The sequence below is a fragment of the Prionailurus bengalensis genome, chromosome B1 (genome assembly GCF_016509475.1).
Source record: "Prionailurus bengalensis isolate Pbe53 chromosome B1, Fcat_Pben_1.1_paternal_pri, whole genome shotgun sequence".
Lineage (NCBI taxonomy): Eukaryota > Metazoa > Chordata > Mammalia > Carnivora > Felidae > Prionailurus > Prionailurus bengalensis.
Window position 1 is genome coordinate 121,614,812 of NC_057344.1, and position 12,270 is coordinate 121,627,081.

The 12,270-nt window shown below is 38.9% G+C and overlaps 1 protein-coding gene across 2 annotated transcripts in view; it reads left to right on the top strand.

Moving 5' to 3' along the window:
• Nucleotides 1–12,053, top strand: part of PPP3CA (protein phosphatase 3 catalytic subunit alpha) — a 328,963-nt gene extending 316,910 nt beyond the window's left edge. Inside the window, exons 12-14 of one of the 2 annotated variants that reach the window (XM_043571713.1) lie at nt 3,904–4,001; nt 7,069–7,098; nt 10,309–12,053. In XM_043571713.1, coding sequence (XP_043427648.1) covers nt 3,904–4,001; nt 7,069–7,098; nt 10,309–10,505 — 325 coding nt within the window. In that variant the 3' untranslated portion in view covers nt 10,506–12,053. The remainder of the gene's footprint in view (nt 1–3,903; nt 4,002–7,068; nt 7,099–10,308) is intronic. The other variant, XM_043571717.1, reaches the window with a different exon arrangement.
• The last annotated feature ends 217 nt before the right edge of the window (nt 12,054–12,270 follow it).

Below are 12,270 nucleotides of genomic sequence, written 5' to 3' on the forward strand. Positions count from 1 at the left end.
ACGAGCTATATTTTATTGCTTTCCTATATTAAAAGCATCTATACTGAATCTGAAGAATGAAGGGGGGTCATAGCCAGAAAAAGCTTAGTAAGTAAGCATCGTAAGTAATGACTGGGTATTCAATGTGTACGATACACTGAATTAGGCACAACAAATACCGAATTGGAATGACAGACACGTTGACAACAAACTAAGACAGTGAAACGTGTGCTAAATACATGAAGGGATGCTCTCCTGTGGAAGAGGACAGGGCTCCATGGAGCTCTTCTGTTCCCTGAAAAAAAAATGTTCGTGAAGAGGTTGACAGTGAAGAGGAATACTGGGAAAGATAGGCTGGATTCCGTTAGGTGCTGAATTGTGGTAAAGGCATGCCTGAAGGCTGAGAAGTCATCAAGAACACAGTCACTGGGTCCTAAAAGCAATGCTTTATGGGCACTTGCTAAGTGCCTGGTGCCAGGCCTCGTGGTGCATGCATTTGACAGTAATCCACACGGCAAACTTGCAGCAAAGCACCGTGTGCAAACTCAGTGAGCAGTACTAGTGAGTGTCTGACTTGAATGATATGGTCAGTGAATCCTGAGAATTCAGAAGAGCTGCGTGGCAAGACATGAAGATAAGTGAGGAATCTAGGGAAAAGTGGATCTGAAAATGTTTTTGAGTCCAGATCCTGAAAAGGCTTGCATAGCACGGTAAAGTATTTCGTTTTCTGTGTGTAGGCAGTGAGTGTCATGGGATGGTTTTCAAAGGATGAGAGGCATGCTTTAACCCATGTTCCTGGCAGTGTGAAGACTGATTAACATGATGACTAACTGATGTCAGGGGGGACATTTTGGAAGCCACTGAAATAATCCGAGCAAATTAGGCCATAGGAGGAAAGATACAAAGGAAGAGAGAAATGAAAGGAATTTGCGAAGCTGAAAGTTTTAAAGTGTAATGAATGAATGGGAATGGTGGTACAAGAAGCCTGATTGTCAATATGAATGCAAAGAAAAAGATATGTTCATTTCTTTTTTTTTAATTTCTTAAATGTTTATTTATTGAGAGAGAGAGAGAGAGAGAGAAAGAGCACAAGCAGGGAGGGGCAGAGAGGGAGGGAGAGAGAGAATCCCGAGGAGGTGTCACACTGTCAGCACAGCACCTGACATGGGGCTCATCTCACGAACATGAAATCATGACCGCAGCCAAAATCAAGACTCAGATACTCAACCAACTGAGCCACCCAGTTCATTTGTTTAGAGATACTCCCAATTTCCAAATCCATATATTAGCATTTAAGATATTTTTTCTTTATGTGACCTCTACTGGTTTGACAACAGAAGCCTGAAAAGGTTGCAATACCTGTATGAGGGTACACAATGATTTGTAAACATCTCAAACCTAATATTTTTATTTTATTTTTTTTTTCAACGTTTATTTATTTTTGGGACAGAGAGAGACAGAGCATGAACGGGGGAGGGGCAGAGAGAGAGGGAGACACAGAATCGGAAACAGGCTCCAGGCTCTGAGCCATCAGCCCAGAGCCTGACGCGGGGCTCGAACTCACGGACCGCGAGATCGTGACCTGGCTGAAGTCGGACGCTTAACCGACTGCGCCACCCAGGCGCCCCTCAAACCTAATATTTTTAAACTGCAGTAAAGGATATAGAAATCTAAAATGTGGATAACACTGCCATTCTCCTTTCTATTTTCCTTTTACTCATTCTTTTTGTAAATGTTGTTTTTTGAATGGGGACTATGTACTAAGTGCCGTTCTGGTTTAGATACTTAAAAAAACAAGAGAATAAATAAACTGTATAGTTTTTCAGGGGTCATAAGTGCTTTAGATAAAAATAAAATCAGCAAGGAAAGATAGGGAGAATAGAAGGTGAATATTATTTTAAGTAGCTTCTTTTTTTTTTTTTTCAACATTTATTTATTTTGGGACAGAGAGAGACAGAGCATGAACGGGGGAGGGGCAGAGAGAGAGGGAGACACAGAATCGGAAACAGGCTCCAGGCTCTGAGCCATCAGCCCAGAGCCTGACGCGGGGCTCGAACTCCGGGACCGCGAGATCGTGACCTGGCTGAAGTCGGACGCTTAACCGACTGTGCCACCCAGGCGCCCCATATTTTAAGTAGCTTCTAAAGGAAGTCCTCACTTAGAGGGTGATGCTTGAGCAGAGATTTGAAGGCAGGGAGGTAGTGAGCCATGCAGATACTGGGGGGATTTCTTTTTGGGGTGATGAAAATATTTTAAAATTGGTTATGGCGATTGTTTCACAACTCTGTGAATACACTAAAAACAATTGATTGCGTCACATGCTTTCAATGGATGAATAATGTTGGGATGTTAATTATACTCAATAAAGCTGTCTTAAAAAGAGAAGTGGTAAGATCCTGAAAATACTGTGAGGGCTCTATCCTCAAGGTGTGCTGATTGAGTGGAGGTGCAGGGGGGTAGAAAGAGAGAAGATAGGAGTGAAGGGGTGATGCGTTAAGCTTAACTAAAAGATGAAGTTGAAGAAAGGCTGCAGAAGTAGTAGGTTTGGGGGAATAAGTTTTTAATTCTGTTTGGGGGGGCGGCGCTTGGGTGGCTTGGTCAGTTGAGCATCTGACTCTTGATTTTGGCTCAGGTCATGATCTTACGGTTCTTGGGATGGAGCCCTGCATTGGGCTCTGTGCTGCTTTGAATTCTCTCTTCCTTTCTCTGTGCCCCTCCCCTGTTCGTTCACTCTCAAAATAAATAAATAAACTTTTAAAAAAAGAATTCTGTTTGGGTCACCTTAGACATCTTCATAAAAATGTGGCATTGGTAGTTCTACATATTGTAAACATTATGTGTGTTGTATATATATATATATATAATAACATTTTTTCAGATTATATAGGATTACAGTTTCTGCTATGTGGAATTATTCTGCTATGTGTATTATTCCCGTTTTATGGCTATTTAATAATTATTATTTATTAATAAATCAAAGTGATTAATAGTGCTGTGGCTAATAAATATAATTGAAATGATGATGTCCGTAAGACTGTAAAACAGTTGTCACGATGAGCAATACAATAATGTTATATTAGCAAATCCGTGGGGAAAGAGACTGTTGAACAGAAAAGGTAGGAAACGTTACCGGTTGCTTTACTGTCTGGTTGTCATTATTTGTGTGCTCACGATGTGATGTCAAAATTACTTAATAGGCCCCGAATGTACCTGCTAGGTGCTGTAGTCCATAAACCACAGAGTTTTTTAAAATCTCTCATATATATATATATATATATATATATACACACATATATACTCTTTGGTGTTCTCTCCCAAGAGAAGTCAGTTGCACTTACTTGGGCTGAGCCTTGGCTGGAAAACTTACCTCAGAACTCTCCATGGCTCATTTTTAACATATTTAACATATCAACAGAGGGTGCCCAGCAAACACTCTATATCCTGAATGCCTGCTTGCAAAATGTGAAAATGTGAATTCAGGACTCAGAAGAGGCTGAACTTGCACAAGCATATAATTATAAACTCTATCAGAGCAACTATGCTTTGACACATTACTTTTATATGAATGTATAAAAATATACTATGTTTAGGAGCTCCTGGGTGGCTCAGTCGGTTAAGTGTCTGACTCTTGACATTGGCTCAGGTCATGATCTCACCCTCCGTGAGTTCAAGCCCCAACTCAGGCTCTGCACTGACAGCATGGAGCTTACTTGGGATCTGTCTCCCTCTCTTTGCGTCTCCCCTGCTTGCGTCTCCCCTGTCTCAGAAACATTTAAAAGTATATACGTACTATGTTTTAAGGAAAATAAAATCCAGAGAGCCTAGATGTGACTTCTAGTATGCATTTCTCCCCCTCTGCATGTCTTTTCTTTCTTTCTAAAGAAAACAAAAGTTAATGTCTTCTGTCCCCTTGTCCCTTTCCAGAGAAGAGAGTGAGAGCGTGCTAACGCTGAAAGGCTTGACTCCCACGGGCATGCTCCCCAGCGGAGTGCTTTCTGGAGGGAAGCAGACCCTGCAAAGCGGTAAGCAGGCGCACTGGTATCGGTAGGACTGTGTGCCCGGGCATCTCTGTCCAGGGTGTTGTTAGCCTGATTCATTCATCCATTTGAACTCGGCCTTGGCCTTGGTCTTCAGTTCTCAGCGGGAGGAAGGGCTGAAACCCCACATCAGTTTGACCAATCGTGTCCGACAGAATAGCACCCTCTTCCCTGGAACGCAGGCCTCCCCCGCCGCCCGCCATCCACTCATGTACACCCTAACCGCATAGTCAGCCCCCGCCTGGAGACGACTCACTTAGGTTTGTCTACACACGTGATAGCGTGGACAGCTTTGAGCCGTTATGTTGCTAAAAACAATTTTTTTTATGACGCTTTTGCTAAATGTTCTGGTTAGCTGTCTGATTGAAAAAATAAACACTCACATAAATACACATCCGTTACGGTCTAGATTGTAGTGGAGAATGGGAGAACATTAAAAAGGGTGATTTCGTTACCTGCTTGAGTAGAAATTGGGAGTCCTATGTGTCTTTTCTCTGATTTCTCCATCTAGAACATAAGAGACTGAGTATATATAACCACATTTTATTTTTGGAAAAGAATGAAAACATTTCCTTTAATGTAGAGATTTTTATTATTATTATTAAAATGTGTAGCTTTCTGGACGAGTGCTGTCCAGTAGAAATTTTTGTGATGATGGAAATTTCTGTGTCTGTACAGAGGCCACTGGCAACATATGGCTATTGGGCAGTTGAAATATAGCAAGTACAAACCAAGGAACTGAGACTGATTTTTTTAATTTTAGCTGATTTTTATTAATTTGCTTTCAATAGCCACATGTGACTAGTGGCCACTACATCAGACATCACAGTTACTATATATTCTTTTATGTTTGTTAATTTTGTCTTGCTATTTTAACTAATCCTACCATTAATTAGAGTCAAATTTTAATAATACTTTATGAAAATTTAGATTAGATTTTAAATCAATGAATAAAACTCAGTAAAACAGAAATACGCTATAACATTTTGAAAACTAATCTCAGCCTCTTGCTTATTTTTCCATATCTTTCCCCGAATCTTTTTTTTGTGTGTGTGTGTGCTTTCCCCCTCCCCCCATCTCTACCCCTCAATCTAGAAGATGAATCTATTCTTACAGTTGGTTACTTGATTTAGGCACACCCCTGCTACATAGAGCCATGTTCAACATCACTATAATTTTCTTTATTTTCATATGAATTTATTCCAAAATCAATGTCTTAGTTCCCACAAAAAGTCACAAATTTGTAAATGAAGATAGGAGAATACATCAAAGTACATTTCCCCTTGATTTATATCTAAAAATAATTTTGATAACTTAAAAAAAACAAGACTTCTCCCACCAAAATAAACATGCTTTCTAAAAAATGAACAGAAATGAATCGTTTATATGCACAAAATGCACAGCAACCTACCTAATTGACTGAAATCTGCATAGTTTCTGATAAGCACATTTTAAGGTACAGCAGGTGTATTATCAGAAACTGTGTGCCACATTTGCTTTGAAAGGATATATTTAATAATGGGCAGTGCATATTTCTGATATGTTGGTGCTGGTGCGGTTCCAGATTTTTTGCTTTATTTTTGAACTTAAGTTATTTAAGTTCTTAAAATTCTTTGTTTTGTTTCTAGATTTTCACCTGTATTTTAACTGACATTATTCGGTTTCCTTTTCTGTTACTTTCTGTTAAATCCATTGGTGTATGTTGTTCTGTGTGGATCTCTCACACACACAAACTCACACACATTTAATAGACACAAGGGTTGAGACCCCATTAGTCCTGAGAACTTGAAAACTCACTATTTTAAACCACATACATTAAAACAATTTCAAAATCCACTGTCTGGATTTCAAATTGTCAAAAAGAAGAAACTGCTTAAAGCTTTACTCTTTAGCTTTTCTCCATGGTGGTAAACATTTTACATTTTTATCTTAAGGGATTTAGAAGGCACTGTAAGGAAATTGTAGTGCACATTTGACTGTTGCTCTAGTCTTACAACTTTAAATTGTAAGAAATATGCAAATTAAAGTCAAGGGGTAGAATTTTAATATTAAACATTTTAGAGTTACAGAGAAGTTTTGCATTTTAGCACTTAATTAGGGAAATATCAACTAGCCTTAATAACGTGGAAAGGCTCATACACCTGTACTAGTGAGAATACAGAGGCTAACCTTATTATAAAAATTGCTGATAAAGCAATGGGCTTTTAAAGTGTTGCCTCTGAAATATGCTGAGGCTTCAGTATTTAAACCGCCTCTTCTTTAAAATGCTGATAGAATTCTTACTGCAACTGACATGTTACCAGTTGATTATAGCATTTCAGGAATTTCATTTCCAAAGATGGTATTCCGGGAAGGAAAACTGACTTTAAATTGGGTTGCCAGGCAAAGGGAGTCCAGACTCCATACATCATTGCCTCCATTTTCCCCTTCTCCTTCACCACTCTAGACATGCTCGGTGTTTGTCTTTGAAGAGTTACATACACCATCAAGTTGTATTTGATGCATTGATTGGATTGTTCCTCTGAATTCGTGCACACGCAGACACACACAGACACACACTCCACTTTTCCGCTGCACTGGGAATCTCGCTATTTAATATTGAATAGTGTGAATTATGCCACTGATGTTATGACACTGCTTCGGGGTCTGCCGTTTTGTCTGGCATTTTAAAATCCTAAATCACCAGGCATAGCAGTGGTTTTATTGTCCTTTCTGTGTCAGGTGTACATTTTAGAGTAACCTAGTCTCTTACCGATTCCATCTAAATAAGAGAAAACTGTCCTGTGTTCCTCAAGGGTTAATCATTTTGTCATTTATTAAGGAACAAAAACCAGTTCACTCCGATAGGTGTATCCAGCTCATAAAATAGACTGATTTTCGTTGTGTTTTTCCTTTCTTTATACCGTTTCCGTTTTGTTGTCTGTGCCAGAATCCAGCACTTACAGGAACATTAATACTCTGAGCTCCCTTGAACGTCACTGATTTGTTCTTAGAATTAAAAATCCTCTGCTCATTTTTCTCATTCATTTTGCACCCCCTTTCTTCTCTTCAGCTACTGTTGAGGCTATTGAGGCTGATGAAGGTAAATTGGCCAGTCCCCTTTCTGTTGTACCTGCAACAGATAAGGGCTCTGCTGGGTGTATTCATTTTTTTTATTATTTTATTATTATTATTATTATTATTATTATTATTATTATTATTTTGCTGTAGCTTGTACAGAGTGTGTGGGTGTTGGGCTAACAGTTGTGGCTCAGTATTAACCAAAATGTTCTTGCTTTAAAGGGGAAAATGTCCTTTTATGGTTTGTTTGTTTGTTTTTTTTTTCCCTTAAAGCTATGTTTGACTTCGTATATACAACGAACCTAGTATAGTCACAGAAAACCAAAGGATTATATATCTTGAACGATGTGGGGTGGGGGTTATGGCAGCTGTTTCGACAAATATCGCATAAAATAATATTCCTTGAGCTGAACCATGTCCCTCCCTCAAATCATTTTCAGTCAGCACTGAAAAGGAGAGAAGAAAAATAGCTTTATTAATTCTAGTCTTCAGAAGTTTCTGGCAAAAAAGAAAAAAAAAGTGTTCATTTGAATAGTGCTTCGTTGTAGTCCAACACTAATTTATGTCTCTAAGAAATATTCCAACATGAGACAGCTGTGCATGAGATCAACAGTTCTGTGAGTCTTACAAATTTTGACCTACTGGTATTTGTAGGACAGTTAGCACCAGCAAGATACTATAAAGAGTTCAGAGATACCCAGTGGCTGTGGCAGTGGCCATTACGAGAACAGTGATGATCCAGTCCTCACTCAGCGGACTGTTGACTGTCTGCTTTGAATCAGGTACTGTGCTAGGTGCTGTCGAGGACACCAAGAACGGTACATCACCCACTGTGCCCTAGCACTACTCAAGGACAACTGCATTGACCCTCTAGAAACTACTTTTGAATTCAAGGGCTTAAAAAATACACAGTTATGAGAGAACTGCGCATCAAAATCGTTTTTAATGTTATCCCCGCCATACCCTCTGGAAATTTTTTTTTAAAAAAGAATAATTTGAAGTTCCCCTTTAAAACAAAATTCTTCAGTTGTATTTTGTTCTTGCAAGATCACTTTTTATTTTTCCCAAAATTGTGTGTGGATGGTCCTTTGATAACGATGTGAAAAGTGCCAGTTTAGACTGTCGAATTTGCATATGATTCGGATACAGTAGGGGAAATGATAGCCCTGTAAGAGAAAATACAACTGCTTCCTAAATAGCAGTGAATCGACTGCTATTTACGTGGGAATTCTCTATTCCTTTTGGCAAATTCTAATCTGCCGTGTGCATTCTTGTGGATAGTTTGGCTGTTTTCTGTGGTTTCTGTGACTCTGTGTTGTGTTAAGTATACTACCAATGTAAATTGCTAATACCCATTGTCTGACCAGCAACTACAGCAGAGCACGTTCTTCGGTACCAGGGTAGACAGTTTGAGTAGAGATGGAGCCCCATTCCGAACACATCCATCGTTCTAGCTAGATTTTGAATGTCTATGCTCTCAGCCTATTGGCTTTTAAAACCTAGAGCCTCTTCATTTGCCATTGAAATGAATAAAATCGTTCCATAAATTACCACGTTTGACAAACTTTTGCATTTATTCATTATGATGAAATGATATTCACAGTGGTTTAGAAAAAGAATAGAATACCACTCTGTGCCACTATTTTGTCCTTCAAAATAATTGCGTTTTCAGGGTGGGTGCTCATTAGACAGCTCTATTATTTTGCAATTTATTACCAATTTAGAGAAGAATTAAGAGGCTTTGCTTTGGGCCTTGGTCTTTCCCCATTTCCCCATCTTCTTCCTCTCATAATTGACTAATCACCATTTTGCTAACCTTTAAAGTGCAGAGGGGTAACACACTATTTCTCATCATGTAATGAGTTTGGAAGCAACTGTGTTTATCTTTGAAGACTCTCATCCATACTAATAAAAGGCACTGCATATTTCTATAGAACTGGCTGGCAACGTTTCAGCTAGAAACTACTTGCCTTCCCACCCCCCCCACCCCCACCATATAAGGTGGGGAGGATAAAGGTACCATGAGATTGTCCTTGATCAGCCATGGAGATGCAGCCCAGTTCAGCACTGGTGATTGGCCCTTCGATATCTGGCTTGCGCATCACAGGAAGTAAAGCAAACTGATGTCATTGGTTGCCCATTTACGTACTTTATTCTCAGCTCACTGGTTGGTGCATGCACTGACTAAAGAAATCCTTAAGTTTCTTGCACAAATGCCTTGTCTATCTCGGGAGCACACTAAGGGTTAATTAATGGAAAAACTCAAATATCCATACTGCCTCTTGAGAATTCCATGCTTTCACTGCAAAGGGCCCAAACCAATCCTGTCATTTTTGCTGAAAGTTATGAAAGGCATTTTCCCCTTATTCTTGAACCGTTACTTTACTTATATCTATACTGATCCACTAAGAAAGAGTTTTTCTTTGATTTAGGCAGTAACGGATACCAGGTGAACATCAGTTTGATCTGAACATCATGTTTTGCTGCTGAAGGGCAGACAACGTTTTTCTACTTCATCGTCATGATTTTTTCTGAGTTCCTCTTATCACCTGCTCCACTTGCTTCCAAAGATGAGCTGGAGAAGCAGGAGTTTATAATTTCTGTTTTTCCTTCATGCCACCATTGAGTTGTTTACCAACCAAGAAGGTCTTTCTGGGATTCTGAGATGGCATGGCAATGCCCCCAAAGTTAATTCCTCTTGTAGCTCCTCTTAGCTTCCACTCTAAAGCCCTCTACTAGACTTTTAGACCTAGCTCACCTGACTCTACTGAATTTGCCGTTAGCACAGGAGAATAGCAGAAGTAGAGCTGTGTTACGGTCTGTCTAGGTTAGGGTGTTTGACGCAGTAATCATGCTCATGATGTGGACAGTTGATGCTCAGTCTAGATACCTGTCCCTGGTAGCAACCCTCTTCCTTACTTATCCACTTTGGATTTCGTTGATCTAAAGTCTCATGAAGACCCAGAGAAATGTACATTTTACTCACTTGAAGAGGACATTTTGGTTGGCAAGAGACATTGGCTGTTTTCAAACCTTTTGGTTATCTTCCGGTATGGTAAGGAGTCTGTTGTGTTGTGTTCAGGTCCCGTCATTTTGTCCTCTACTAAAGGACTCCCCCTCACTCACTGCGAAATCTCTAACCTCACCTGATGCAAAGCTGTGCCCTTTGCTCTCCTCCGGCTAACCTAATTTTTCCTCTTTTTTTTTTTTTTTTAAATGATTTTCTGTTTAGCCATCAAAGGATTTTCACCACAACATAAGATCACTAGCTTCGAGGAGGCCAAGGGCTTAGACCGAATTAACGAGAGGATGCCACCTCGCAGAGATGCCATGCCCTCTGACGCCAACCTTAACTCCATCAACAAGGCTCTCGCATCAGAGACTAACGGCACGGACAGCAATGGCAGTAATAGCAGCAATATCCAGTGACCACTTCCTGTTCACTTTTTTTTTTTTTTTGAGCTGCAGGGCATGATGGGGATTGCTGCCTATCAGCAGTTGGGTGTTCTTGCCTCTGATGGTAGCTTATTTGCTCTGGGGGCCAGGAATTGGATTCAGTTTACACTATCATTAAAAAAGAGGGAGAGAGATAATAAACTATATTTTGGTGGGGGTGGTGATTAAACACCTCTTCGGGGTATGCCTTTTAAAAATGCTTATAGGAAAAAAAAAACTTTAAAAAGAAAGCTAACGCTAGTATATACTGCAATGTTAGGGGAATGAACATGTTTTCCTACTGCATTGGGGACTTCTAGATAGGTTAATGAAAGGTCTTTTATTATGTTACTGGACACGAAAACTTTGTCTAATTTCTTACTCTATTGTACGTTTACAGTTGCAGCACTAAAAATGGATGACATCAAACATTTTTAACAAAATGATGTACAAACTAAATAAGGACTATTTATTGATAATGTTTTGCTACTCTTGTCAGACAATGGCTATAAAATGAATTAGGCAGTCTTAAAAAACAAAAAAAAAAAAACAGAAAAAGAAAAAAAAAAGAATGTTGCAAATTTGTTAAAATGCCAAAAAGGACAGTTTAATTTTGTACAGATTATGCTTACCTCAGGTTTCTTTAGTGTGCTTGAATGCCCTTCTTTCCATATAAACACTTATCTTATTAATTTAGCAATGAATATCTTTTCTTTTCTTTAAGTTTTAAAAAAACTGGAATAATTACATCTATCTTTTTTTGCTGTTTATATTTAGGGTTTTTTTTTTTTTCGTTGTTGATAAATCAAGTCTTGGTTGTGGCTTGCCGAATTAAATATTTATGAGTGGTGCATTTTTAAGTATAGTGAACAAGACACCATATTAAGTACAGTGATAAAGCATCTATATTCTGTAAAAAAAAAAAAATCTGCCTATGCATGTTTTTTAAGAAAAAAAAAATGGCTGTATCGGCCTGTATGGGACTGTAATGCGCTTAGTGGTCTGACATATACTGGAAATATATGTATACTGGCGTACTTTATATTCTCTAAAATGCTTAATGCCTTTGAAATTTTGTAATCAAAAAAGCTTTGAAAAAATCTAAAGGGGAGAGTATTCTTAAAAGTTTTTAACATAAGCTTGTCAGTGCACATATAGACGGTTAGCATGTTTAGCAAACCTTGTGAAATTTAAATAAGTTTGTAGTTACATGTGAAACTCTAAATGCATGGTAACTGTTAATGTCATCACGGTTTAGTTCTTTTGTTCTGTTCTGTCACGTGCCACAAAATATGTACTTTTTTCACTTTTTTCCCTTTGTATATCAGTTACGGGTTACAACTGGTTCATTCTGAAAACAACAACAAAAGTCCATTCATATTTTTTAACAATTGTATAAGTGCCCAAGTAATTCACTACAGCCTAAAGCCTTGCCTTTGTAATTTGACTTCTGAAATGTTGGCAATCAAAGCATGCACTTGTAACAATGACAAAGACAAAGCATTTTATATTACTACTCAATAAAATGTGCATGAACTTAAAGAACTCTCATCCTTTCACTGAGTCTGCTGAAGGGAGTTATGTTCACAACCACCATGCTCTCTTCTAGGTGCTGGGCCCACACCACGCATCACCGATTTACTCCACCAGGCTTCTCCGAGGTCCTGGTGACGTAAGGTGTGGTGGGTGCCTACTTCCGCTGTAAGAATCTTGGTGGATTTGTGTCTCAAATCAGACAAGAGAAATGTATTTAAAAGAG